At 40.8% G+C, this 26,523-nt stretch overlaps 1 protein-coding gene across 8 annotated transcripts in view; it reads left to right on the top strand.

Moving 5' to 3' along the window:
- The window catches only part of KIAA1210 (KIAA1210 ortholog), a 51,832-nt gene extending 29,377 nt beyond the window's left edge, over positions 1-22,455 (top strand). For 6 of the 8 annotated variants that reach the window (XM_027645472.1, XM_027645469.1, XM_027645477.1 and 3 more), the window contains exons 3-12: positions 3,237-3,405; positions 7,669-7,798; positions 9,730-9,888; positions 10,469-10,534; positions 11,745-11,957; positions 12,446-12,548; positions 13,601-15,181; positions 15,942-16,090; positions 16,577-16,682; positions 20,319-22,455. In XM_027645472.1, coding sequence (XP_027501273.1) covers positions 3,237-3,405; positions 7,669-7,798; positions 9,730-9,888; positions 10,469-10,534; positions 11,745-11,957; positions 12,446-12,548; positions 13,601-15,181; positions 15,942-16,090; positions 16,577-16,682; positions 20,319-20,491 — 2,849 coding nt within the window. In that variant the 3' untranslated portion in view covers positions 20,492-22,455. The remainder of the gene's footprint in view (positions 1-3,236; positions 3,406-7,668; positions 7,799-9,729; positions 9,889-10,468; positions 10,535-11,744; positions 11,958-12,445; positions 12,549-13,600; positions 15,182-15,941; positions 16,091-16,576; positions 16,683-20,318) is intronic. The other 2 variants (XM_027645478.1, XM_027645473.1) reach the window with 2 other exon arrangements.
- Positions 22,456-26,523: the final 4,068 nt, after the last annotated feature.

Below are 26,523 nucleotides of genomic sequence, written 5' to 3'. Positions count from 1 at the left end.
CCAAATCAGATGCTTCTTATGCTTTTTACAGTCTCAGTCTGGCACTGGAATAAGCATCTATCTTTTCTATCCTGTTATAGGAAAGAATGATTCAAAGAGCAGAAACTCATGTGTTAATTCTCTGTGCACAGAAGACACAATGAAATAGGCAGTACACAAACAGTAAAAAATACAGAATATACAAACTTTACAGAGAAAGCAAGATGGTTATTCCTGCTCCTTTTCTGTTATAGTTGGCTAAATCATAGTTAACATAAGCAACTAATATTTGGGAAGGCTTTTACTTTTTAGGGCAGTAACCTTTAAGTTTAGTCATTTATTTTTAATGCCATGAAATTTAAGATTAGTAACCATAAGAATTCAAAAATCATGAGTCATTGTTCATCAGTGGGTGAAGGGGAAATGGATGTAGTTGTCTGGGCTTGGATTTTTGTTATGCAATGACATTTTTCCATCTTAAGGAATAAGATCCTCTCTATATTATTAGTTCAAGTATCAGAGAGCACTCTACCAATTCAGTGATATATTGAGCAGCTTCACAGTGCACTGAATTGTTACTTAAATGTAGCATCCTTTTAATGGTGTGCAAAACCAGTGCACAGCTGTTCACAGCAGGAAGCAAATATGAGTGCTGTCCTTCTGAACCATGCCTTTTGTGCCAAATGCTCTCACACACAGCAGCCCCACAGTTTCCATCCAGCACTAAGTGTCTACTATTGATTTTATCTTTTTTTTAAATATATTAATATGGCGAGCACCAGTCTCTGGAACTCCAGGGAAACTTACTGATTTCTCACTCATCTGAGACAGCTGAAGGCTTGGGGCTGAACAGAGCGTGGTTGAAGAAGAGTTATTGCTGGAGGGGATGTACCTTGCACATCACATAAATTAGAGGCTTAGAGAAGGCACTGAAGTAACTGATGTGTCTGCATCAGAGGACTCTCTGTTGCACAATGATACCCAAACCTTGCCCCATGCCAGCTGAAGTTTGCTCCTTGGCAGTTTTTGCAAATCCTTTCCATAGGCTTCACTTTAAAGTTAGCACCACTTCTGATCTAGACAAGTATTTGGAGTAGTGTTTGGCAATGTTAGCCTTTGTGGTAAGACTTATGTCTGTTTCTCTTAAATGTCCATGGATTCACTTCTTTTTTGTTATTGTGTTGTGGTTTTTTGGTTTGCTTTGTTAACACTCCTCTGGTTCTCCCGAAATACCAGCACCTAATTAAGCTCAGTAATACTTGCACTAAAATCCAACTTGCTTTCTGTCTGTACCACTGTCATCTGACCAGTGTACGTGACAATGTCCTTGTTTCTCATTTAGACAGCTTTTGAGTTGCAGAGCTCTTTGCCTGTATCAAAGTTTGCCATTTTGTTCTTTGAGTCATTGGGCTGTGTTAGCAGACATTGCTGAATTGATAGGTTTGGGGAACTGCTTTCATGAAACTTTTTAAACTTTTGCTTTGCCTATCTAAAATAAACCAGATCAGCTTTGACAAGTTTCCTGGAAGAATACCATGCACATTGTCTTAATTCCTGATATGAAAGACAGGAATGGTCAGGAAGTGTTTCTGAAGACTCTCTAAAGCACCCTCAACATGCTTGTTTTCTTTGAGAGGCTCTGTGGTCTATTCTTGCTGTGTGACCTCTCTTCTCTTACCAGTTCTTGCTATGGGTGCAGCGTGGAGCTCACTGAGTCCCATGAGAGCCTTAACAAATCCAAAAGCCTTGAGATCCGCTCTGTAGTCTGATCCAGGCAATATGACCTGCATGTTTGCTGTGACTGTCTCATTCACTGATGAGCAGCCATGGAAGATGGAAGGGCCTTCCACTGACAAACCCTCTGTAAAAGCGCCACATCCCATTATTATTCAGATGAGTGGGACTCCAGTGACAGGTTTGCTCCAGATAGTTTGAAAGATAGTTTGGTCTCAGAGACAGCCCAAGTCCCTTGGAAAGCAACGTGCAGGTCTTTGCTGGCTGCTGCTGCTCTGCCGTGTCGCCAGTCCACGCTGGACAGTGCAACAGTGTCCTGCATGTTCTGACGTGTGGTGCTGGCACTGGTCTGGAGAGCAGGGAGGAGACAGGGTGAGTAGACCTCAGTATCATTGTTTATTTCTCAAAGTGGCCACTGTCTGATGCAGCTGTGCAGTGGCACAGTTTCAGCCCAGATAAGGCCCATTGGCAGAGGTCCCTACACGTACAGGGCACACGCTGAGACAGAGCATCGGCGACTAAATCATTACTGGGAGAAGACAATAATTGTGTTGAAATAATGCCTGGCTTATGAAGGAATCCTCCAGCTGTGGGCATTTATTATGCCAACTGCTGTAAAGTATTATTGAACGAAGAACTTGGCTCAGATCTGCAATGATGTTATTGCTCTGCCTATGTATTTTAGTCAATCACGGGGGTCTTAGTACAATAGTTTGGCCCAAACCACTCTAAAGTGACCCCTCAATGTAAGGGTCAGTGACAAAATGCAGTACTTGTGTGCTGAAAGAAAGCAGACTTAAGAATGTTAAAGTATCTTAGATTACTAAAAAGGAAATGTCAGTGAAGCTTCATATGGTTTATTTTGTTATTTTTGTTTAGACAATGGAAAATTTGAAACCAGATTAACAGTTTTCTATTTGTGTTCTTAGTGCTGCTGTGTTTGGGACTTTCGTGTCCTGCAGGGCAATGTCTTAATTTAAGTTTGCTCCATCGTCCTTGAAGGACTTGCTTTTATTCTGGGACAGTGGTTTAATGTGGAAACAGATATTTTGGTTTTAGAGTTTATAAATTATTTTGCCAGTTTTAATATTTTTGCCAAATTTGAATGTCCTACAGGTGTTGTCTCCTTACTGCACTGAGCAAAGAGAAAGCAGAACTAAACCAAGCTAAGTAAAGAACATTAAGAGTTAAAGACATTGACAGCAATTTTTTATTAAAAATACAGCAATTATGATCGGTGTTCAGGATATATTCTCTATATAAGGGGTATTTTTGCATAAACTAGAACCTAAGTAGGCACCACTATTATCAGCTTAATGCCAGTGTTGCTTTAGAGGCAGCAGATGTAAGAACTGCAGCTTCACCTTTCACTGGACTCTAGCACTGAATAATTTAAAAGGAGCTGACTAAAACTGAATGGGCTGCCTTAGCTTTAAGGCTTGCTCCAGAATTTAAGAGATAACATTCTCCAAGCTAAGCAATACCACCAACTTTCATAAATTTTCATTTTTCTCATCTTGCAGGAAAGAAAAAATCCAAATTTCAGACTTTCAAGAACTTCTTTTCCAAGAAGAAAAGGAAAGAGCCTCCACCTTCCAGGGGGGAAAGTAATTTAAAACCTTGCCAGTCCAGCAGTGATGTCAGCATCGCTGTGCTCAACGCTACTGCACTTCATTCACCGAAGGAGGCTGGGTAAGCTGGCAAGGAAGGAAAATAAATAAATAAAAGCAGGCCTCTCAGAGCAGTGGGATGAAAGCATGAGTTGGCCCCTTAGGAGCAACCTCTGTCCAAGTTTGTGCAAAACAAGCCCTAATGCTGATGAAGGAATTCCAGGAATTTCCTCTTTCTTTGCTAGTGCTTGAAAAGTCAGACTGGAGAGGAGGGGGAGGGCAGCCAGGGGCAGGGGTGATCCAGCCTCTTAGTCTAGAACTGCAGATAGCCCAGATTGTTTTGATTGGTTTTAGTGTTTGAAATCTGTCTTGGAAGGCCTGATCATCAGCAGCTTTACAAGAGGATGATGTTTGAGTAGTGTTAATACAGAGAACACATGTGGAGTTGCTTTTTTAGCATCAGTGCCCTCTATCATGGCTGCAGTAAAGAGAAAGAAGTATTTCTGGCATATTATCAGCATGTGGTTGCTTCTTTAACTTTCTTACCTAGCCATTTAGGCATAGATAATGACTGAAGGCCCCTGGTTTTGTGTCACCACCCCCAGAGGGCTGGTCATGTGAGTGAGGTTTACAAGTCCATAAGGTGTGTCCAGAGCAGTTCTCAGACCCCTGAGTGATGTTAGTTCAAACCCTTGTCCTTTTTTCAGTTGGTGTTGTACAAGCTATCAGCTTGCACTGCTAACACTGCTTCACTGATGTTAGACCACCAAACTACACAACATTGCAAATCTCTGACTGAACTGGGCTGGGACAACCCTCTGAGCATGGTCGTGTCTCTTGCCAGGCGTGTCGTGGAACAGTATCGGGTAACCTGTAAATTTGGCTGTTTTCCAGCTCCCCCACCCTCCTCATCCTCCCTTGTTAGCCACTAAACCAGGTCTCTCTTTGGATTACTCTACACCTCGGGTTGTGGAGCTACAGGCTAACAAAGTGTGACAAAACACTGGCCACGTCCAATGGTTTGCAGTGTTTTGTTGGAGGGAGCACTGGATAGATGTGACACTGGTAGAGGGCATGAACAGGTGATTAGAGTGGGACATGACTGAAATCAACACTGCTGCCAGATGCTTTGTATCATCAAATAGGGCACTGGGTGGAGCTGGACACTGCATTTCTTCTGGTGGAAAACTTACAGATGTTACTTTCTCATGGGTGCTGGCTCCTCCTTGCCCCACCTTTCCCCACTCATTCGGTTTTGTTTATGCAACTGTATCATGAAAATGATCTGGGAACTAAACAACAATCTCTTTGTTTTGTTTGTTAGCATAACAGCAACAGAGTAAGTGACCACACAACCAGTCTCCTGGGGTAAGGGGAATTAGAGTGACTCAGCCCAGTCCAAAAAGTTTAGAGACAGCTGAGTTTACCCCATCAGCCCATAGGAGGCAGCTGTCTGCTCCAGAGGCACAGTCGGTGCAAACTCTTTCTCTTGCCCTTAACCAAATATTTCAAGTCCAATTGCTGTTTACCTCAGTGCTATCCTCCAGTGATTATGAACTGTTTTGCAAGATCAGAGATCAGGAAATGAGTAAAACCCTTCTGCTTTTTTCCCTTAGAGATAGGATTAGATGGACTATCAAAAAACTTAGGGATATGTTTATGCTACTGAAAAACCCTGTTATACCCAGACCCTGCATGGCATAAGCACACTTTACCTAAAGAGACTGAACCATGTAATCCTATGGAAAACCTGATCGTGAAAGCCCATGGAAATACAGCTTGTGGAGGGTTTATAGCAGAACCCTGAGCTTTGCAATTTCTGGCATGCAGGCTATAAAACCCAGTTCTAGAACAATGCTGCTCTTTGCTTGTTCTTGAGGCAGAAGTACTGGTTTTCTTTTTTTCTTTCTTTTTTTTTTTGAGCATTGTTTTAAAACCAGGTGCCCACCAAAGCTGCTCTGTCACTCTCCTCCTCAGCTGGACATGGAAGAGAAAATATAGTTAAAGGCTTGTGGGTCAAGATACAGACAGGGAGAGATCACTCACCAATTACCACCACTTTTCATCCCCCTACTTCAAACACTAATAAAAGGAGCAACAAGAAAGGGTTGACAGCAACAAGAAAGGGAAGACAGCACAGACCACAATGGGTTTAGGAGCTGCTTTACTGCTGCCTGTAGAGTCCCATCAATTCCTCAGTCATGGCAGCTCAAATGTCGAGATGCACATGAATGAATCGAGCATTTGTATGGGGAAATCAGTGTGGAGACACAGTGGTTAAAACATCTGGGCTTTAGGTAGTGCATCGTTAGCGTCAGTGCAAATGTAAATACACTGCCTGGAATTACACAGGAATGCAGATTTGCACATAAGCGACTCATCTGTACTAAAGCTGCAGTTAATTCTGTGTTTAATCTAATGCTCTTTTTGTGACTGCCAGAAGAAAATACAGTCATTCTCTTGCAAACACATATGATAAACAATGCAGAGAGAGGAAAAAAGAAACAGATCTTGAACTGGCAGTCTAAAGAACAAGGAAACCTTACCTCCAATTGCTAAGGAATTCCAAGTAAAGGAAGTGAGGAAATCCCCCACTGGAAAGGTTAATACATCCTAATGCACATGCATTCTTTGCAGTAAATAGAATATGCTAAGTAATAATGATTATACATTACAGTAAATAAAAGTTGCATGACTGTTTTTCTGAATGCAGTAAAATTATGTCTTGCCCATATGGAGTATCTTTCATGCTGAAAAGGACTATAAAATCAAGCACACAAAAGGATGGGATGGCTTCATTAACTCTAATCATGGAGTAAGGCAAGTGCCTTGCTTGTGTGTAGGACTGCTGGCCTGTAGACTAACACAGACATTAACCATCATTTGTAATGGGAGGAAGCACAAACTCTGACCTGTGCTGTGAGAGAAAGACCTCAGATTGCCTTTGACACAACGTAAACATGGAGCAAAATTATTTTGCCCTCTGTAAGACTTGATATAAGTGTAAACTGATTGACTATACCTTTGTGGCAACAGGAGGGTTAGTCAAGCAGCTAAAGGAGATGTCTCTGGAGACTTAAAGAAGGGAGATGTGGGAGGAAAAAGAGTAATTTTTGGGGTGTTTTTGCATGGTGTATTTACTTTATGAAAGCTCACAGTCCTTCAGGGCTTTCTTCTAAATAGAGAATCTGTGATTGGGCAAATAACAGAGAAATATTTGATTTTCTTGCAGAACAGTTTTGACATCCTGGATTTTTCTTGTCAGAGCTGTGTTCCTAATCATCCTGTGTTACCCAGAATCAAACTTCCAGAGGCAGTGAGCATTTCCTGAGCCAAGGAATCCTTGTAACTTGAGTTATTGATCTCATGGCCTACGATGAGAGAATATTAGTTAAAAGCTAGGATGAAATCCTGGTAGAGGCCATCCTTATGGTCTTCTGAACAAAGTAACGTACAGATAGTGCTTGCCTATGATGGTGGAACTTGGTGAATAAATGACACGAAGTCTTCCTTGTCGTGCCAGCCAAGGGCAAATTTTCCCTGGCCAACTTAATAGCTCAAACCAAATCAATCTCACTTGTTACAACTCAGTTAACAGTTGTTGTGGGAACTCATCATTGCTTCACTGGGCTGAACACCCAGTGAGCACAGAAACAGAGCAGGAATATCTTACCTGGGTACTTTAACTTGGCCACGGATGGGTGTGTAAATATGGACATGGACATTTGTCCCACCTATATTTTTTAATATGTTTGGGATCTGGAGATGTTCCAGATACAGGTGAACACAACTGGTTTTATTGCTGGACATGAGAGGATTTGAATAAAGTTTTTTAATGTAACAAAATTTAATTTTCTGCCCACATTTGTGAGAAGCAGAAAAATAATCCCCTATCTTTGGCAGGTGTGACACACACCAGGATGCAAAGGTTGTATCCTGAATGTCTCATGCTTGGCCCATTGCCAGCCAAGGAGGGCAGGGGATTTCTGTTGCCCCCTTCTGCACTGTAGACATTTCTCAGGGTGGTGTGCATCCACCTAAATCCCATCAGACTAATCACCCTGGGCTCCCTCTCTAGTTCACACAGACTGATCTGTGTTCAATGCAGATGCCGAGTAGTCTGAAAACAGACATCTGCATTCAATCATCATCCTAAAAAGCGTTTCTCCTCCCTTCTGAGTATAAAAGAAGCTAGCAGTGACTACCTTAAACAACTAACAAGCACAAATCTGAAGTTAAGTGAGATGCATCCTGCCCTGGAACTCTCTATGATCCTTCTGCCCTGGTGAAATAGTGTGGGGAAGGTACCCAGTGCACTGACCACTCTTCCCTCCTTCCTTCCCAGGCCCAAAGGAAGCATGGGAAACAAAGCCTTGTCCCATGACAGTGTCTTCATTTTTGAATCTGCACCAGGAAATGTGGCAGGTGATGTGTTGTCTCGGGAAAACATACCTGGAAGAGTGAAAACTTTGCAGGTGAGAACATCATCCTCTCGTTCGTGGTGCTGCTTTGTGTGAGCTGTCTCCTAGGAAACTGTTTCTTGATTCCTTTGCTGTGTGCCTTTAGATTTTGCTGACTAAAGTGTCCAAAGGCAGATTTACTACTTTTGGATCTATTCTGCCTCTTGGAAGCTGCATCTTTGAGCAGTGCTGGTGCTTTCAGCCTTGCCCAGATCTCACAGTGTTGGAGTGACATGAATCCAGTTCATGGACTCTTGGAAACTTTCCTTATAGAGCGTGTCCTCTTTCAGTGGGATTTATATTCTTTACTTCATAGCTACTGCTTTTGGGTTAAGGCCATTTATTTATACTATAGTGTGTCCCTTACACTGTTATTCTTTAAATATTATTTATGTTATTTTTTTTGGCAATTCTGGCTCTGATGTTTTCACTGTACATGCTATCACCAGTGACTGTGTACGTGTGTGGGATGATGGATATGTCAGGGTGCTCTGACAGCTTTATTTATATGATTATTCTTCTGGTCTTTGCCAGCAAAGGATACTGTACTCTGCTAGATCATTTCCTTCTTCCAAGGCTATACTGAACCCTCCTTGACAGCTCCCTTATGAACTGTTGGTTATATTAAATGCATTTAAGTAACTGCCCAGCTTGGAACACTGAGGTAAAAGTTTAAGGTTTTTCCAGGGGCCAAATACAAATGGTTCATAAAGCAGCCAAAGGCCATTGAAATTCTTCTTTTGCTCAGTGTGAGCTTCATGTTGCAAACACAATTGCATCACATGGTAAGTAATTGAAGATGCACGGAGGGGCTTGTTCATCCATAAGACTGCAAAATAGTCCAGGACATTTTTTGCACAACAATAGGAGTAGCAGGAGAAATCATGTTTATATATGACAGAACTTTGTTGTGGGGGAAAAAAGCTCTTTTCATGCCATCTCCAGTCCACTGTGCCCTCTCCTCATCCATCCATCATCCTGCAAGGTAATGTAATACTGCCAGCACTATTTTTGTAGCTGTAAGAGACAGCCTTTTTCTGTGAGCTTGACTCATGTCAGAATAAAAGCCAAGCGCTAATAAAAGCTGTTACTTTCTTAGCAATCTAAATTAACTTCTACCACTAGAAGACGGACTGTAAATTCAGAGTTTCCCCCACACCACTTTGCTGTCTGCATGTGACAAATTTAATAAATCTAACATAGGAAGTTGTGCAAATACACCAAAGCAAATTGACTTTCTGCCTTTTCCTTCCCATTAAGTGCACAGGTGTGTTGTATGTCTTGTGTTGCCCATATATTGCAATAAGGGCTAGAAATCTGTTTGAACTGGAGGACTGGTGCATTAAAGGGTGACATTGTGCTACCCTGTGTGGCTGTTAGATCTTGAGGAATTACATTGAATATTAATCTTGTTGAATAAGAATTGCAGCTATTTAGATCTATTTTACAGAGATGTAAATGAATACATATCTTGCAAGAATACACAGAATTAGGCCTAGAATTTCCCAATATGGTTTAATAAGCAAAGAAATGGAAAAAAAACAAGTCTACATGTTTATCTTGGGAATATTCTGTAGAGATGTTTTCAGTTGAAGGACAAAGTTTCTGTTCAGACCTTGTTTCTATTCCAGCTTTGACATGGCTGACAGACTTAAGCCAAGAATTTTAGTAATGGTGTTTCCTGAAATCTGAACATTTTTAGTTTGAGGGAACATCTGGCTGCTTGTGAGTTTGCAGACTTTGTTTTATTTTTCTTGGTTCATTGTCTGCCAGAGCATTCTTTTATGCAATCTTGGAAAAGAATCCCCATATCCCTTTGCAAACAAAGCTGTTCCTGGCTGCTGTTATCATTCTTGCTGTTAATAGGAGCAACTGCATTAAAAGTGTCCAAAATGTTCCCTATAAATAATGCCATTGAAAGTCTATATTCTAAATTTCAACCACAGCTTCAGCTGCAGCAGAATGTCAGACTTGGATCACCTCCTCTTGTTATAACTGGAAAGAAACTGGAAGATGCAGGTGCTGTTTCTGAGGATGATGGTTTACCTAGAAGCCCTCCTGAAATTTCAACCCTTCGTGAAGTTCTGACAGATTCACCAAACAAGGTATAATTGTCACGTCACCTTGATGATCACCCGTAAGAAAAGAGAAAATCTGCCTGGAGAAGGGGAAGACCTTTTTGCTTGCTTGTGATAAATTGTGATGGTATGGATCAGTCTGAACCAGAAAAAATTAACTAGGTGGATTGTGGACTTGTCACTCTGAGGGATATCTAGAAAGTGACCTTACAAATACCCTTTCTGGGTAAAATGTTCCATGCTATTGTGTAGACCAGTACTGAGATAGTTGTGACCTACATAATTAGCAAATGAATGATTTTGGACTTCAGAGAACAGGTGAGCATTTGTAAATTTGAAGATTTTAAAACAATAAGCCAAAATAATTTTATAAAATATGTTGTCTCATGTGGTCAGCCTTCATGGCAAATCTCATAGCAGGAGAAAGCTCCCCTACTTTGTTTGATCCCAATAAAGAAATGAAAGCTACTGTGTAAGGCAGGAACTCAGTGACCCTTCCTTTATCTTTCCTCTTGTGTTTTCTCATAATTAGCACTGGATATCCAGTCCCAGATAATTCAGTGTGATACTTCCCTTGACTTACCCTCTTCCTCATTTTATCCCACAGTCCTCCAACCCTGTTCAGCGTCATAGCTCTTTGAGTTTAGGCGGCACAGACAGTGAAGATGAACAGGTAAAGAGCTACTTTTCCTGCTAATAAACTTTCCTGAGACGGCATGTGTGGTGTCTGTATGGAGCCAGTACAATCATTTTACTTTTTAAAATTTATTCTGGGTACAGTGTATCCCAGGAAACAATTCTTTAGCACTCAAGAGTGAGGCAAGCAATGAAAATGTACCTCTTTGAGTTTTGAATAAGAAATAAAGTCAGGCAGAAATCTAGTGGTAAGTGGTTTGTTTGAACAGCATAGTCAGTTCTTTGACAAAGTATCTGCAAAGTTACACAACAAAAATTTTAGCTATCTTAAACACACAAAAAAATGAACCTTGACAATTTCTGTAGATTGGATGGAAAGATATTTTCATTATCTCTAAAACTTCATCAGCATACATGTTTTAAATGCTGTGTTATATCCCAAGCCGAAACAAAACTAAAATCTGAATGCCAGGCACAGTGCAATGGCTGTGTGTCACCTTGCTTTATGAATGAAGCTTGTTTGGCACGTCTGTGACATTTCGCAGATGTTCCAGAAAGTTTGGTCCACGTTTCAAAACAGTAGCAAAACCAGTTAAACTGCATGTTTAGGGGGGTTTCTATGAACACTTGTGTAAACCCTTTATTTTGATAGCCTAATCTAAGGTTACTGCTCTTTAGTTCCCCAGAGCAGCATTGCTGCAAGGCTGAGATCCACATCCCTGTCTGGAAGATGGTTCTGGGATACTCGTTGGACAGAGGCATTTGATTCTCCTGAAAGTGGATATTAAAAGAGAAAAGTGGCTATGACAAATTTCTTAGAGATAAAGAGAAACAATCACCCATGCTACTTTTGGTGGTTTCTGTACTTTTTTTTTAATACTGTTTTCCTGTACTGTCACATAACTGATATGGGAATGCAGCTATACAAACGGCACCAGTGTCTCCTGCTGGTGTGTGCATGTACTGCAAACGGGTTTTCAGATAAGAAATGGGAAGGAGGCAAGCTGAGGCTCTTACTGTGGGAAAGTAAGAGACAGTTGTTTCTCACTCTGTGTAACATACGGCTGAACACACAGAACTGAGTAATCTGTGCAAAGATGACTTTAGGCAAGTATTTTAAAAAGAGGTTTTATGCCCCAAAACACAGCCATTTCAGACTTCTGAAATGGAAGGAGGTAGCAAAGGAACTGTTCCAGAGTTGTGGGGAAGCCAAGCAGAATGTAGAGCACTGTGTTTGTGTTTTACAGACACCTTCTGGAGCTTCCTCCAGGCCCATCAGTCCTTCCTCCCCTGCCACTCTGGGGGTCTCCATCTCACGAGGCAGCAGCTTCCTTCCTGTTGACTTCACCACCCCTGCCAGTCCCCTGGGCTGCCTGGATACCTCAGCAGCCAGGCACAGGATTGCCATAAACCCTCGGAAACAGAAAGGCTTTACCAACAAGAATCAGCAACCCCTCCAGGTAAGTGTTTTCTGGAAAAGAATCGCTCAGCAGAAGGAAATCAATGGGAATTTTTAACTACTATTTTAAATAGTTTTAAATTTTTTTCTTTCTTATCCATGTTCATTTACTTCTTCTGTTGGAGGAAGGGAAACCACCTATTTAGCACCAACCAACTAACCAAAAAAAGCCTCAGAAAACTTCAGTATCATGGAAACTGAAGAAAGTGCAAGTTTTGGTTTTCATTATTTAGCCAAAAAGGTGGGGGCTATGCTTCATTTGTAAAAACATTCTTGTTGTTTGAAAAGCTAGCTGTCAGTTTTGAAGAGGCTTAAGTCTATTTCTACAAGTCTAGTTCTTAACTGGAGTAGTACATTAACCACAGTGTTGGTAAATTACAGGGTGGAGGTTTTGTGTCTATGTTTTGAGTATTCATACAAGTTCATGTGTATAAAATACAATCTTTGTGCGTGATTCTTTAATTAAAAGATCTTACTGGACTTCATTAGGTGGAACAGCTGGAAAATGAAGCATATATTCCTGCAACTCCAGAAAAGAAGGAAAATTCAACAGAATTACTTGAGAGTGACAAACATAAAAGTGATTGGGAAGGTAATAAAGACTTAATTGTTGCTGCTTTAGGTGCTTGAACTCTGACAGGACCTATTTGAATTTTAAGTCTTTTAAAACTAGTTATCTTTTGGTTTTATATCATAAAATCAATCCTGGCTGCTAAAGTGTTATGATGGAAAAAGTCATGTACACTTACCACAGGGGTGCTGAAGTGGTGAACTTTGAGGGCAGCATTAAAAAATACATAAAGTGAAAGCACCATGTTCAGAAGTACCTCTCCTACACAGCTGCTTGGGTCGCATTGGCTACCAAACTGAGTTCCTTAACACTAAGAAAAACCTTAACCTCAGCATTATACCTATTATGTGTAACAGGTGACTTTGACTGGCTTGTGTTTACTAGGGCTTCCTTTGCTACTCACCCCCTTATCAACTGAGTAACAGCTAATTGCCAGTAGTAACGCAATTGTAAGTTGTAAAACAAATGAAATTTCTCCAAACAGCACCAAAAGACTTTTCTCTGTAGCACTGCCTTACCTGGCTGATGGTAGTGCAATGGTGTTGTGGGAATGCTGGCACTTTGTTGTCAGGGCAAACTCAGGGCAAGCCCAGTGCTATCAGGCATCAGTTACTGTGTGTGCAGGCACATCTAAGCTATCCAGGTGATCAACAACCCTGCTTGAAGCTGCAGGAGGCAGAGCTACCTGATGTTGAGGTGTTATGCTTATATACAGAGAATTCTCCAGGTCATTGTAGGCAGCCTTTCTAGGTATATGCATGAAGAAATGTCTAGGGAAATCTAGCTAGTAGTCTTACGATTAGGGATATGCACAAAAAACAACTAAACAGCAACTAATTTGGTATACCTGAAGCAGCCAGCAACTTTCAGTCATTCCCAGGATTCTCTGAATTAGGTATGTTCAAACTAAAAACTTTATTAGTCTTTCACTTGGACAGCCCTTTTCTAAACATGCTTTTAACAGCCTTATTTATCAGTTAATGATAATTAGTCATACAGATGGAATGAATTAGTCATACAGATGGTGTTTGAATTGTAACCTTTAAGTGCACACTCTTCTCTGTTTAATACAGGATTATCAGCCCAGGTGGGACAATTTTCAAAGGGAGGCAGTTCTGTGGAGACACTGGGTGTAAAAACTCCCACTGATGTTGCCCGTGACTCTTGTGATTCCACAGCTGTGGCAGGAGGCTCCTGTGCTTTGCTGCAGGAGGATGCAAGCCTTCCCTGCATGGACCATCACCACAGAGCAGCCACACTCCCTCTGAGACCTGAGCCTTCCCCAGTCAATCTGGAGGAACACCACAGTGCAAAAGTGTTGCGCTCTTCAGATGAGTCTGCTGATGAATTGAAAGAACACCAGCAAAGTACTGGGACTGAAGTACTTCCACTTCCAGAGCTGCAACAACTCGAAGGAGAAGCTGCTGTGTCTCCAGAAATACCAGCAGCTGACTTGTTTAGCAGTGGTGCAGAAACAGAGGACATAGATATATTGGCAAATGTGTCCTCACTAAATTCTGTGGACCCAAACATCAAAGCCCAGGAAAAGGGGGATCCGCTGTTTACTGGCAAAGTAGAAACCTGCTTGGGTACTGCTGAGAACCATTCCAACCCTGCTGTCCCAGGTACTGCACTAAGCACTTCACAGGTTGCAGTAGCTGATTCAGAGTCTTGTGGTGGCGTTGAGACAGTGGCTGTTTTGGAGCCTGAAAACAGTTCAGTAACAAGAAATAAGAAAGAAACTTGTGAAATGATGGAATCTCAGTCACCCAAAGGCAATGCAGAAAAAAAAATAGACACTGCTGCATCTGTCTCGGAAGCAGGTTGCGTGCTACCTCGTGGTAAATTGGAAGGATGTTTTAAAGCAGAAACTATTCCTGTTTCAAAGGGTAACAAACAGGCCAGCACATCATGCATTTCTGAAAAACTTTCCATTGGGTGTCTTGCCTCTTTGAGTTTGGCTGGCTTGAAGAGTAATATACCTTCTGATGACGACAGTAGGGAGTACCAGATAAGCAGTACAGATTCTCACAGAAAAACAGTGGAAGGCAATCAGTCTTCAGATGAAAATATGAAAACTCCACTGAAGACTCCTTCTGCTAAACCAGTCCGATTCACCATTGCACCAGCATGGCAAAGATCTCTCTCAGGGGGTTCAAATTCAAAGGAAGATTCCTATTCCAGAAGTTCCCCAACATCCCCTATAAGACCAGAATTCTTTGAGGGAACGACAAAAGAGCACACACGTTTTGATGCAGTCATCCAGGAATCAGCAAAAACCAGTTCAGATAGATTTGATCGAGACTGTAAGGACAGAGATCTGCATTTGAATTCTTTTATGGAGTGGGCTGACCATGAAACACAAAATGCTGAGAACCCATTTGGGGTCAGACTAAGGAGAACATCTTCTTTACTAAAATACCAGAGTGAAAGCCATGTAGAGTCTCCAAAGCTGATCCCCTCAGCTGTTCCCATTTCTTCTTCTGCTTCAACCAAGGAGGATCAGAAATTGATGGGAACCGGGAAGCCACCTCCAGGCCTTCCTGTCAGCACAAAATCAGTTGTTAAAAAGCCTGATCTCCTAGAAGACAAAAATCCCCCCAAGACCAGATCAGAAGAAGTGGCAAAGAAGCAAAATGGTCATAAACCTTCAGGTATTTATGCTGTATTTTTAACCAGACACTGTAGAAAACAGTGGTCATGTAATAGGCTTGGCAGAGTGGCAAACAAAAGATAAAAATCCTCTTGATGAGGACCAAATTAAGCCTTGAGTTTGTCAGAACTATAATTTAATTGGCTTGATGATTTGGCCAGTCAAGAGAATTCTTGGTTTATCTTAATGAGGAGTGTGTTCCAGCAAGAATAACAACAATAGCTCGAGGGCTATATCTGAAACATTTCTGGTACGAGGTACTTGTGCATATAGTCAGAGTTTTAACACAGTTTTTTAAAACTTGCTACTGTTTGGTAGTTAATAATTCAGACTGCATCTGCTCAAACCTTAACTAGAAGTTGCATTAGGTGTGATTATTTTTTTCTACAATGACTTAATTTAAAATATTTAAAAAGTGACAAGGCAGCCTGTATTTTACTGCCTACATGAAAAAAAATCATGTTTAGCATGTTAATTTAGTCTGCAATATAAGGATTTTGTTTCAAAGACAAAATCCAGTTCACAATGACCTTAGTGGGAGTTCTGCCATTGACTTAAATGGAAGCGGAGTCAGGTCAAAAACTCCAGAATAAACAGGAAAAAGTAGTTATTGCCAAGGACAAAATCATCAGGGAAGGTAATTTCATCTCCACAGTGTTCAAAGAGTATTACAGATGCTGAAGGATTTAAAACATGAAACACTAGCTTTAGTCTGACTTGACCTAAATCCCTTCTTTACTTCAAAAATGCTTCTTTTGTAGAAAAAGTCACTCCATATTTGGAAACTGCTTCCTCTGAGCCAGCTTGGGTCTCCATGGCAAAGCTAAAACAAAAGGGTTTCCAGGACCACCCTCTTGCCAAAGAACATAAAGCTGAAGACAAAGCTTTGTCCAAAGTGGATCAGGAGGAGGTAGAGTACCAAGTAATGTTGCATGGGTGTGAATCCTGCCGTAGGTTGCCTGGGTGCTTTTGCAAACTGTTCAATGTCATCTTCATGGGAGGTGTGTTGTGAGCACTACCCAAAGAAAGATTTGCAGGGCTGGCCTCTAAAAACACTGAGACAGACAACTGATGCAAGTGAGCAAACACACATGTGCCTACACTATCCCAGTGATTAGTTTCAGAGCTCCTGTATGTTCCTTTGCACTACTCAAACCCAAACATTTTCTGAGCTTGCTTATTGCCCAGAATGTATTTATGTAGCCCAAGAGCTGCTTTGAGCTGTATTAGCTTCCTCACTGCCTTCTCCCTCCCTCCCACAGGATGTCCCCAGCCATCCTTGTCTGGCTTTTGCTGCCTTTCCACAGTTGGGTTTGGGATGTTGCCAGGATGAGCTTTATGAATGCCAGTGGCTAGTGGTTCAGTTGCATTCTTTTCTTCTCCCCTCATGCTGTAGCAAGGGATCTGTGCTAGTGAGAACATACCGAAGAAGAATCTGCCTTCCAGCTTGAGCTCTCAGGAGAAGAAAATGCAAATGAAGACCAGTGTGTCTGCAGCAACAGGTATTCTTTTTCTTTACATCTTTACATAGTGGCTATGGTTTATACCAGTAAGTGGTGTGGGTGGCAGGTGATGGGGGAAGATAGACCCATTTTTATAATCAGCACACTTTACATAAGGCCCGTTCAGAGTGTACTTTGTGTATAAGTCAACATAATGGCTTGCTCGTTCAGCAGAGAAAGCAAGTGAGGAACTTTTATCTCCACTGCCAGTTCACAGAATGGCATATAAACAGTTTGGTGATTTATTACTGGCCAAGGTCAGTACTAAAGAATAGCAGCTGAAGTTGGAGACTGTCCAGAAGAGAGCAGCAAAAAAAGGTCAGGACTTCTAGACCTCCAGTCAGCCAGGAAATACTGATAGAAGGGGATTTGTTTAGTCTAGAAAAGACAATAGAATTTTCTGTAGAGGCCAAGACTTTATGAGCTTAAAATGCACCAGGGGATGTTTAGCTTAGATGTTAGAAAATACCATCTAATAATAAGAGTGGTGAAGTGCAGAAAAGCGTGGCTTGCATATGGAGTGTATGCAGTTTCCATTGCTGGATGTGTTGAAGAGATAAACACGTATCAAGAATAATTTAGGCAGAGTGAGTTTCACCCTCAGGTGAACAGAGGCTTGATGCCCCCTCTCCTGATCTGTTAGCTGAGTTTCTGGATAATAAAGATGCAGGGGAAGAGTGTGACTCAGACATCGTGACTCACATTACCTCTTCCAAGGCTTCTGCTGGGCTGCAGCTTATCCCTCCCTGCTTACTCAGTGTGGTGCCAAACCTCCAGCTACATATAGATAAGCTGGTTCTTCAGCTGTAAAAGCATATTGTGCCAGCTGAAAGCTATTGATTTCAGATACTGCCTAAGAAGATGAGAAATGCCCCACTGTGTCAGAGCTGTGGCTTTTCTGTTCCAGATTCCTGTTGCTGACACAGTAGGAGATGCTGTCTAGAGAGAGCACATGCACCTGGCCACTTTTCCCTTGTAATCTGCCAGCATCCAGAGTTGTTGTGCTAGAGACTTTAGGTGGTAGCTCTATGCTGCTCCCTGTAGTAGTTGTTTTTAGAGCTGTTATCCATTTCTGAATCTACAGATTCTACAAAATAAGCTTTCTCCCTTGCTACAGATATCTGGCTGGCTCAGGATGTGTGCACCAACACAGAAGCTCTGATGGCAGTTGCCAATTAACTCTGTGTGACTAACATACTATAGCTTTTAGAAAGGGTTCTGTTACAAGCCAGCTTTGTCTTATGCTTTTAAGTGCAAAGTGAGAGATGAAATGTAAACAGGCCAAGATTTTTGCTTGGATTAGGTCTTCCTTTGAAAGACTGGCACAAGCAGACTGGATTTCTGTTTGTTGAATCATCTAAACCTTGGAAGCCAGCAGCCTTCAGTCAAAATCCAGAACTTCACAAACAAATCTGCTACTCCTTTACTAGAACTTGCACTCTTTGTGGTCCTTGCAGCAGAATTACAAGTTTTTGTGCATCACCTCTTCCTAAGAATTGGCCTAGTTTCCTGACATTTGATAACTGTTTCCTTGCCTCCAGAGACAGTGTTTATTTATAGGCATATTCTAGTGTTCCACACCTTGAACATCATGAAAAGCTCTGACTAGTGCTGATGTTTATGGAAAACACTGCTCCTCTGCTGCTTGCAAAACCATGCCCTATTGTTTAGGAAATGTTCAGCACTGTCCATGTGTGAGTAGGAAACTGGGAATCCCAAATGTAACCTCCCCTTTATTTGATTCCCATTAGCACAGCCAGTAATTTGGCTTGTTGAAGGTGCTGGTGGTGAACAGGATGTAGATTTAATATCCAGAGGAATTATTAATTTGGATCATGCTTTTTGGCATATGTTAACTGTTAGCAGTTTTCTTAATGACTGGTTGAAGTTTTCTGTGTGATCCACACAAGCTGCATGCAACAGCAAGAGCCAGGACAGCTCAAGGTCAGCTAAGTTTGGAAGAGAATTCCAAGACATCAGTTCCTTACTTTAATGAGTGTTGTCACTGCTGCATGACAGCCCATGTCACAACCAAGGGAAGTTTCCTCTTGCTCTCCCACCTCACCTTAAGCCCCATGAGGTTGGTCTCAAAGCCTGTCTTCCTGCAAACAGGAGTGAGCCACTGTTTTGGGATTTTGTTTTACCTTACACTGTTGAGACCATGCAAACAGTTTTAGAGTCACTTTTGCTTATTACAAAGAAGGAGGTCTTCCAAAATGTGGAAATTAATTTTCAAAAAAAAAAATTTCAGTAACACCTAAATTCCTACATCTTCTTAGATACTTCTGAAAGTCTGTTGTGTATGTATGTAGAACTGTAGCCTGTTTTTAATGAATAGTATACTTCCTCCAGTATTCCTAAGTACAATTTGCCTCCCACAAGAACTACCAACCAGCCAGAATTTTTGAAAGACAAGGGACCTCCTGAGTGGAAATAGGGAACTACTTTGGCTCTGCTCAGGAGTGTGACTGATGGAGCTGACGGATATTTTCCATTGATTTCTGCTAAAGCAAACTCAAGCTTCTTGCACTTAACATGGCTTAAGTCCACATGTGGCCTCTGTTGTTGTGCTGGAGCACAGCAGCCTAATCATACCTGCCTCACACCACACACAGACTAGTCAAGTATGAGAAAAAGTCTGAATTTTCTTAGTTTGACTGATGCAGAAATGAAGTACTGCCTGGATTGAAATGGATGGAGAGAGCACGATGATGAAAAGACTTGTGAACCATACCTCAAGAATGAGAGCTGCATTCCCTGAAGCCCCATTCTGGGATGTCTGTCTGAAGGCATTAATTTTGAAAAATTTCAAATAAGATGAATGGAGGAGGCCTTTTCTAAATAGGCACTCAAAGCCATAGAGGGAGCATTATCTGTATTCCTCATTCCTTTGTGACGATGACAGGCTTCTGTTAGGCTGCATCAAGAGGAACACCTAGTCCCAGCTTTTTGGCTTAAAAGTCCAAGAATATAAAGCGCTGGTTTGATCCCTACCTAGTATTTAATAATATTGCTGCAGCAATATTTGTGCCAGCAGTGAGGACTGAAAAAAAACTTTAAGTCTTCTCAGTGTTGAAAAACATATACCAGTTACTTTTAACTCCACAGCAAGCCTGGGGTGATCCTTATCCTGCAGATATTTTGCTTCCATTTTCCTGTGTACTCAGGAGTCTTATTCCTGGATTTTCTTGCACTTGCAGAGCAGAATTAGTCTGTGGAACTCCTTGCTGTGCACTTTAATGGAAGTCAAGTGTTTGAAAAGATTAAGAAATTAATTAGCTGAGAATATGAATTAGAAAAATAACTGGTGCTATAGTCTCCACATATTTGAAGAATTTTGAACAATTTCTTCATTTATCAGGGCTTAGACACTTGCTGTTGGGACTGAAGAGAAGATTGTTATATTACTCACTAGCAGCTTGCTACCGATTTTCCCATTACAGTAGCTGGTCCTTGCCATTGCTGTAGCTGGACCAGATAGTGCCAGAGATAACCAGTTTAGCAAATCTTCTGACTTATTTGTGATTCACAAGCATTTTGAACTGTAAAACAATTGCTTTAGAGATGAGGAAATATTACTGGCACAAATGGAGTCTTTAGCCTTCCGATGAGTGATGGATATCTTCTTGTTGGCAGGTAAAGTTGAACCTATTTCTCAGGAAGCATCTGTGATTCCTGCTGTTGAAAAGGAAGCAAGGCACTCCTCTAACCTGCCAATGACACCCTGCAGTCCTGCTGAACCACCGTGGCTGTCCCTGGCCAAGAAGAAAGCCAAAGCATGGAGTGAAATGCCCCAGATTGTACAATAGCAAATGACAGGAGCATCCTTCTTTGTATTGCCAATAGCTGCATTAACTCCGTTTAATCCCTTCTTTACTGTGACCATTTTTTGGAGAAATTAGAGCCTTAAAGCTTTTGATCAGACTGTTGTATGTAAATACATGATGAAGAAATGCCATTGCAGGCTTAATTTGATGTATTAGGAAGCTGAACATTTCCTACTACCAAACACTAGGAAAACTTGATTAATTTTTATATCCTTATGCATTGATGGTGATGTTCCAAAGAGGACATGCTTCAGGCTTTTGAAACATTTCTCTAGCAAAATATGTTTTTAAAGTTTCTTTTAAAGAAACTCTTTCTTTTAAAGACCATACAGTATTTTGTGCAGTTTCTTTGAGCTAAGAAATTAATGTATGCTATGAAATAGATACAATGCTGGGCACTGACGCATCATGACTCATGGGCATTGATGTCATCACACTTCTTTCTCTAATGCTCTGGGATGGGCAGTCTGACTTTGCTTCAGATTGTTAATGGATCTGCTTTGTGATAGCTGTGAGATCTAAACATATTATGAGTTAGAGCAATTCTGGCTTTTGTGTGGTTTGAAGTCTTGGTGCTTTGCTCACAGATACCCAGTGGAATGGCCCAGAGCCACACATCCATTCTCTCCCATGCACTGGAAAACCATCACACTGTAGTGTATGCTCTGCTTTTGGTTCCACCTTTGGAAGTCTGGGGTAATTTAGACATTCTGCTAAAAGAATCCATCCTTTCTTTAATTATGGCAAACAGTGATTTTTTTGTGTGTGTGTGAGATTCCTCGGCCAATTGCCTCTGTTAAAGAGTGTGTTGGGGATGAGAACTCCGCTCCTTAGAAGGTGGCATCTTGTTTTCAAGAAGTGCCACTCTCCATGTTCATATGGATATGTATTTAGTCAGTTGTATTTAATATTAGTGATACAAGGGGCATCTGCTTTCCTTCTTGTCTCCTCAGTCTTTAACCTGTAACTCAACATCAGTCTGAGAATGTGCAGCTGGGGCAGGATTATTCTCTCAGGGCCTGGCCTTGCAGTCACTTAAACTGACAAAAGTTTTGCTACTGGCTTTGAAGGACACAGACATTTGAAAAAGAAGCTTTGTAAAATGATGTTAGTGGCATAAGTGGCAGTAGCACTTAATGGTCCATTCAGTTACAGCATTGCACATTATGTAGCTTTTGTTTACAGTCAGTGCAAGATTTGAAGGCTGACTTGGCTGATGGACTGTTTTTAGCTGGAAAGCTGGTAGATATTTTTAAGGATAATAATATCTATTGATAGAATTAACTGCAAAATGAAATTAATTGGTTTCAGATCAGCTCAAACAAGACTTTAATCTTCCAGTCTTGGCCTGAATTTAATAAGTAGCAATTTGAAAACAGTATTAATTATGAGGTAGACAGTGATTTTTTAATTTTTTTTTTCATATAGGTGAAAACTTACCCAAGTAGGCTCAGAATCTATAGATACTCTTTATTCTGGAATTAGCACCAGAAAGAGTAGGAGTTTCACGTTGGCTTGGTAATCAATGCCTATTTTATTACTTGTTTTTCTCTGCTTTAGGAAGCATATCTTCTCTTACAAAGAACTGAAACATTTGTATTTCTCTGAAACTTTTGACTGTAATGTAAATGAACATACTCAGCTTTGATTCCTGAAGTTTTCTACAGCTGCCATCCCATCACAAGCTTACTGACCCTGTGAAATACGGGCGTTTCTATATTCGGTAAACTCTCTTCTCTTTTTATTAATATGGATTGTGATCCTTCATCCAAAGTACTGCAAATGATACTATAATCTCTCTTTCCCTGTGTTTGCTTTTGATCTTAATACTGTTTCTGTCTTTTATGTTTGGTATGTATATATGTTTTTGTAATCCTTGTCTTGAAGGAACCCTGTTTGTATTCCATTCCCATATTTGGTTTACTATTAAATGCTGTTGCCAGTGATGATGGTATAATTTCTGGGAAAAAAAGAGGGATGAATGACCCTCATTCATTAAGGAAAAAAATAAAAAAGAGGTCTTTGGTCAATATAGACTCTATACATGGATATACTGCACAGATTTTGTTTTGAGGTGATTTTGTGTAACCTAAGACTGATCAACATGGCTGGTCAGACTAAGAAACTATTCTAAATCTAGCTATTTAACAGTTTAAAATTATCATCAGAGAGCTGATGGCTCTCCTTTTGTTCTGGAGTTATTGCTCCTCCAGTGAAGGGTTGGTTTGAAGGCAAGCACTCATGGTTGTAGGAAGCCCTGAAAATACTTCTTCAAATGTGTTCAAACAAGCTGCTCTAAAATATTTTGGAGGTGCTTTATAAAAGAAGGAAAACACAAGAGAATCATGTGATATTGCATTTGAAATTAACTTGCATTTTGGATTTCTGAAATTAATGTTTTCAAGTTTCTCTCTTCAACTGAGGGAACACAAAGCACGTAGCAAAAACATCAAAACTGAGTCTCCGGAGTATCAGGGATTTATTGATGCATTTATAAAAGTTGGTAACTCTATTAGCAGGGTTTTGATTCCCTGTTTTCCAAGTGTGATTTTCAGGTGTTCGATCAGTAAAAATAACCAATATAACAAGCACCCTTTGGGTGGTTATTTCTAGACACAGTCACCGTCTTTGAAAATGAGCTGTGTTGAAGTGGGGAGTTCTTTGCAGAATGTCACTGTGAGGTTTTGTGCCTCGGAATCTCTGGCAGAGGACGTAGAAATCTGTCCCTGGAATTCCCTGTGCACAGTCCAGCGACTGGGGCTTGGCTTTGGTGCTGCTGTGTGACAGCAGAGGGTGCTGGAGCCTTCCCCGAGCGGCGCAGAGGCTGCTCAGTGTTGGAGAAGGCGGATTTCAGTGTGGTTGTAGGTGCACTATTAAAGTAAGGGGAAAGCACTAAACACTGGCCCTTCTCATGTTAAAGTTTGGATAGAGAGGGCCCCCCTAACATGCTATGTTATGTCTTTTTAAGGGCTGCAGTCTAAAATAGCAAATGTAATTTGTTTTGAACCATTACAGCAGAAATTCTAAGCTTAGCGACGCTGTGACTCCTGAGTTTGTGCCACCTGCTCTGCTAAGTGCTTTTGAGATCAATACAGGAAGGATATTAGCCTGTGGAGATACTCTATCCTTTAGAACTTCTCCTGGAAGATGATACATATGAAGGATACAGGTAATGAGAGATGTGATTAGCAGCCTACTGAAGAAAGCAAACATTTTCCTTTGTCTTTTCCTCCAGGGTGTGTTAACCTACCTACAATTTTGTTAGAGATTTAATCAGGTTATAAGATTTGACAAACTTGTCTCATCAGCCATCACCAAAATATTAATAATTATGTCAAACCTCTTGTATTTGGGGAATACCTGTTTAGGATTCTGACCTTGACTCCTTGCTTGTAGTTGTTGAATTCTGCCTGTTCTATGTTGTCAGGAAGTATTGCACCCAAAGTATCAATATGTGTTACAGGCTACAGCCTCAGTTAGTTGTTGATGCAGAGGTTCACTGAAACCTCTGTTTTTCACTGAAAATGAATTTTATGTCTTTTTTGGAAGTACACAGGTGAAATAAACTGTAAATTCTGGACTTGGAACACAAACCCATTCCTCTGCCCAGAACAAAAAGCTTGTTCAGGTATTTCCAGCTGGATGGTTGAAGGGGCATGGCTGGGTTGCAGTGTATGACAGTTCAAGCTGAGAAACAACAGGCTTAGAGTGGGAAGCTGCAATTCCAACTATTCTTCCATAGTGGGATGGATCTAAGCCCAAGGAAAGGTAATGAAAGAGGACTTTAAGTAGTGGCTCTTCATGCATCTCTTCTCCCTGCACATGAGGCAGCAGAATGTGATGTGTTCTTGTGAAGAGCAGAAATACATCAGAGGTGCCCACTGCCATCCAGAGTTGGCTTTTTTTTTTTTTTTTCCTTCTTTCATTTGATGCAGCCCATATACTTCCACTTCATTTGGCCCAGGAGAGGTAACACTTCTTTACCAGACCTTGTTCCTTGCTCTGGACCACATTAAGCAGGTGAGCACCATGACTGCACTGCAGATCAAAACTGGTTTTGACCTGCTGGTCAAGTCCACAGCAGCACAACAGTTTAAATGGAATTTCTGTGTAATCCATGTGTTAAAAATGCAGCTTCTCAGGAGTGAGCTAAGCCAAAGTTTAGCAGCTTTCTCTGTCTTGAGGGGCAGATTATTGACTGGAAAATGTGAGATGCTATTTTTATTCTTATTGTGCTAGGAGTGATTTAAAAAGAAGCTATTTTAATAGCTGTTTATTTTTTAGAGGCAGTTCAAAGAAGAAAAATCTAGAGGCAGATTATCTAAACAGGATTATTAACTGTCAATTCTTAGACTGGTCTAAACCAAGTTAGTTGCTAAACAAGAAGCAGGTATGGAAATGGCTGAAGTGTGGAGTATTTTATTTATATAATTTTGTATGATGTAGAAATGAAAAGGCAGCAGGAAGGGATTGATTGACATAAATAACCTACATGGAAAAGGTTGTTTGGTATCTGAAACTCTTGTTCCAGCCTTTCTTCTCTCTGCCTCACAATAGTTCACTTCTCTCTCTAAACATTCTTACTTTTCATTTGTGGGATCAAAACCGATTTTTACTCAACCTGTTTTGTAGTCAGCCATATTTTACAGAATTTGGATGAAAAGCTGACAAGCCCATGATCACATACCTGTCAATACTGGCAACAGTGTCTTGTTCAAAGTTCATCCTAACCTCCATGGTTAAGCTTCATTTTCCCTATTATACCATTCAGACCTCAAATTAGTTTTGATTTGCAGGTATTTTTCCAACACAGAAGGATGAGGTTGGCTGCTTTAAAATTAGAACCAGTACACAATGCTTAGGAATATGTTTCTGTGGCATTGAGGTAACTTTTTCCAAGTTACACAATAAGTTCACTGTAGCAACGGCAGCAATGTATGGGAAAGGGTTGAAGTCCTGGGGCTGTGTTGTGTTTCCATAGAGTTTAAATTCCATGCAGCAGCCTTCCCTAATGGTGTCATTGGCACCGCTGAGAGCTGACAAAGCAGGAGGAGATGTTGCTGGCTGGCTCTGTGTGTCGTTCAGGCTGTGCTAAATGCCAGCATCACTGCTGACGTGGGCTGAGGGGTAAAGTGACAGTCACAGAGAAGAGGTGGAAGGGTGACGTGCACCCCAAAGGTGCAGCATTTTACCAGTTGTGCCTGTGGGATGAAATAACTTCACTGGACTTTGTGAGCTGAGGAGGTATGTTTTATTCATACAGGAGTAAATAAAGTGACATTTCTGTCACAGCTAGATGTACAAATTAGGATATATCTACATTAAACTAGAGCTGTGTTTTAAACACAAGAGGCATTTACTCAGTTTGGATTCTGAGTCATACATATTTCAAAGAGGAGGAATAAATATCTGTTTCAGTAGAACATTTAATTTGTAAAAGTAGTTCTACCCAAAGATGAGTGACCTGATCTGTAGTTGCATGAAAAGAAATCAGAAGTGTCTCATTTTATGTTTTAATTTCCATTTTGACTGAACAATTTATTACATAAGCATCCTTAGTGTTATGATCCCTTTTAAAAAATAATTGTCTCCTTACTTTGCATTGTTTACAAAATAGGAGCTTTGGCTGTTAGAAGTACTACATATGGTGGTAGAATAATTATGGGGAATATGCACATTGCATGTAAAATGCTAGGAGAATCAACATCACTTCTTATTTGCTATTTATTTTATAGTTTCAGAGTATGACTTGCTACTAAAGCACAAATTCTGCAAAGTCCTCTAGCATGGATCAGTATGGGGTGGGGCTTGGACTGACCCCGTGGGGCCTGTAAAATGTTAGACTGCAGGTCTAGTCCTGCTCTTGACTGGACACACTGAAAATTGGATTTGGCTCCTTTAAAGAGATGTTTAAACAAAGTGAAACAAAAACTTCTAGAAAAATATGTTATTTTTCTTGATAATCAACCATGTCATCCAAATTTAAACAATATAACTTGGGGGTTGAAATGGCA

Source organism: Corapipo altera, unplaced genomic scaffold (genome assembly GCF_003945725.1).
Source record: "Corapipo altera isolate COAL_440 unplaced genomic scaffold, ASM394572v1 65, whole genome shotgun sequence".
NCBI lineage: Eukaryota > Metazoa > Chordata > Aves > Passeriformes > Pipridae > Corapipo > Corapipo altera.
This window is presented reverse-complemented; position numbering and strand designations above follow the sequence as displayed.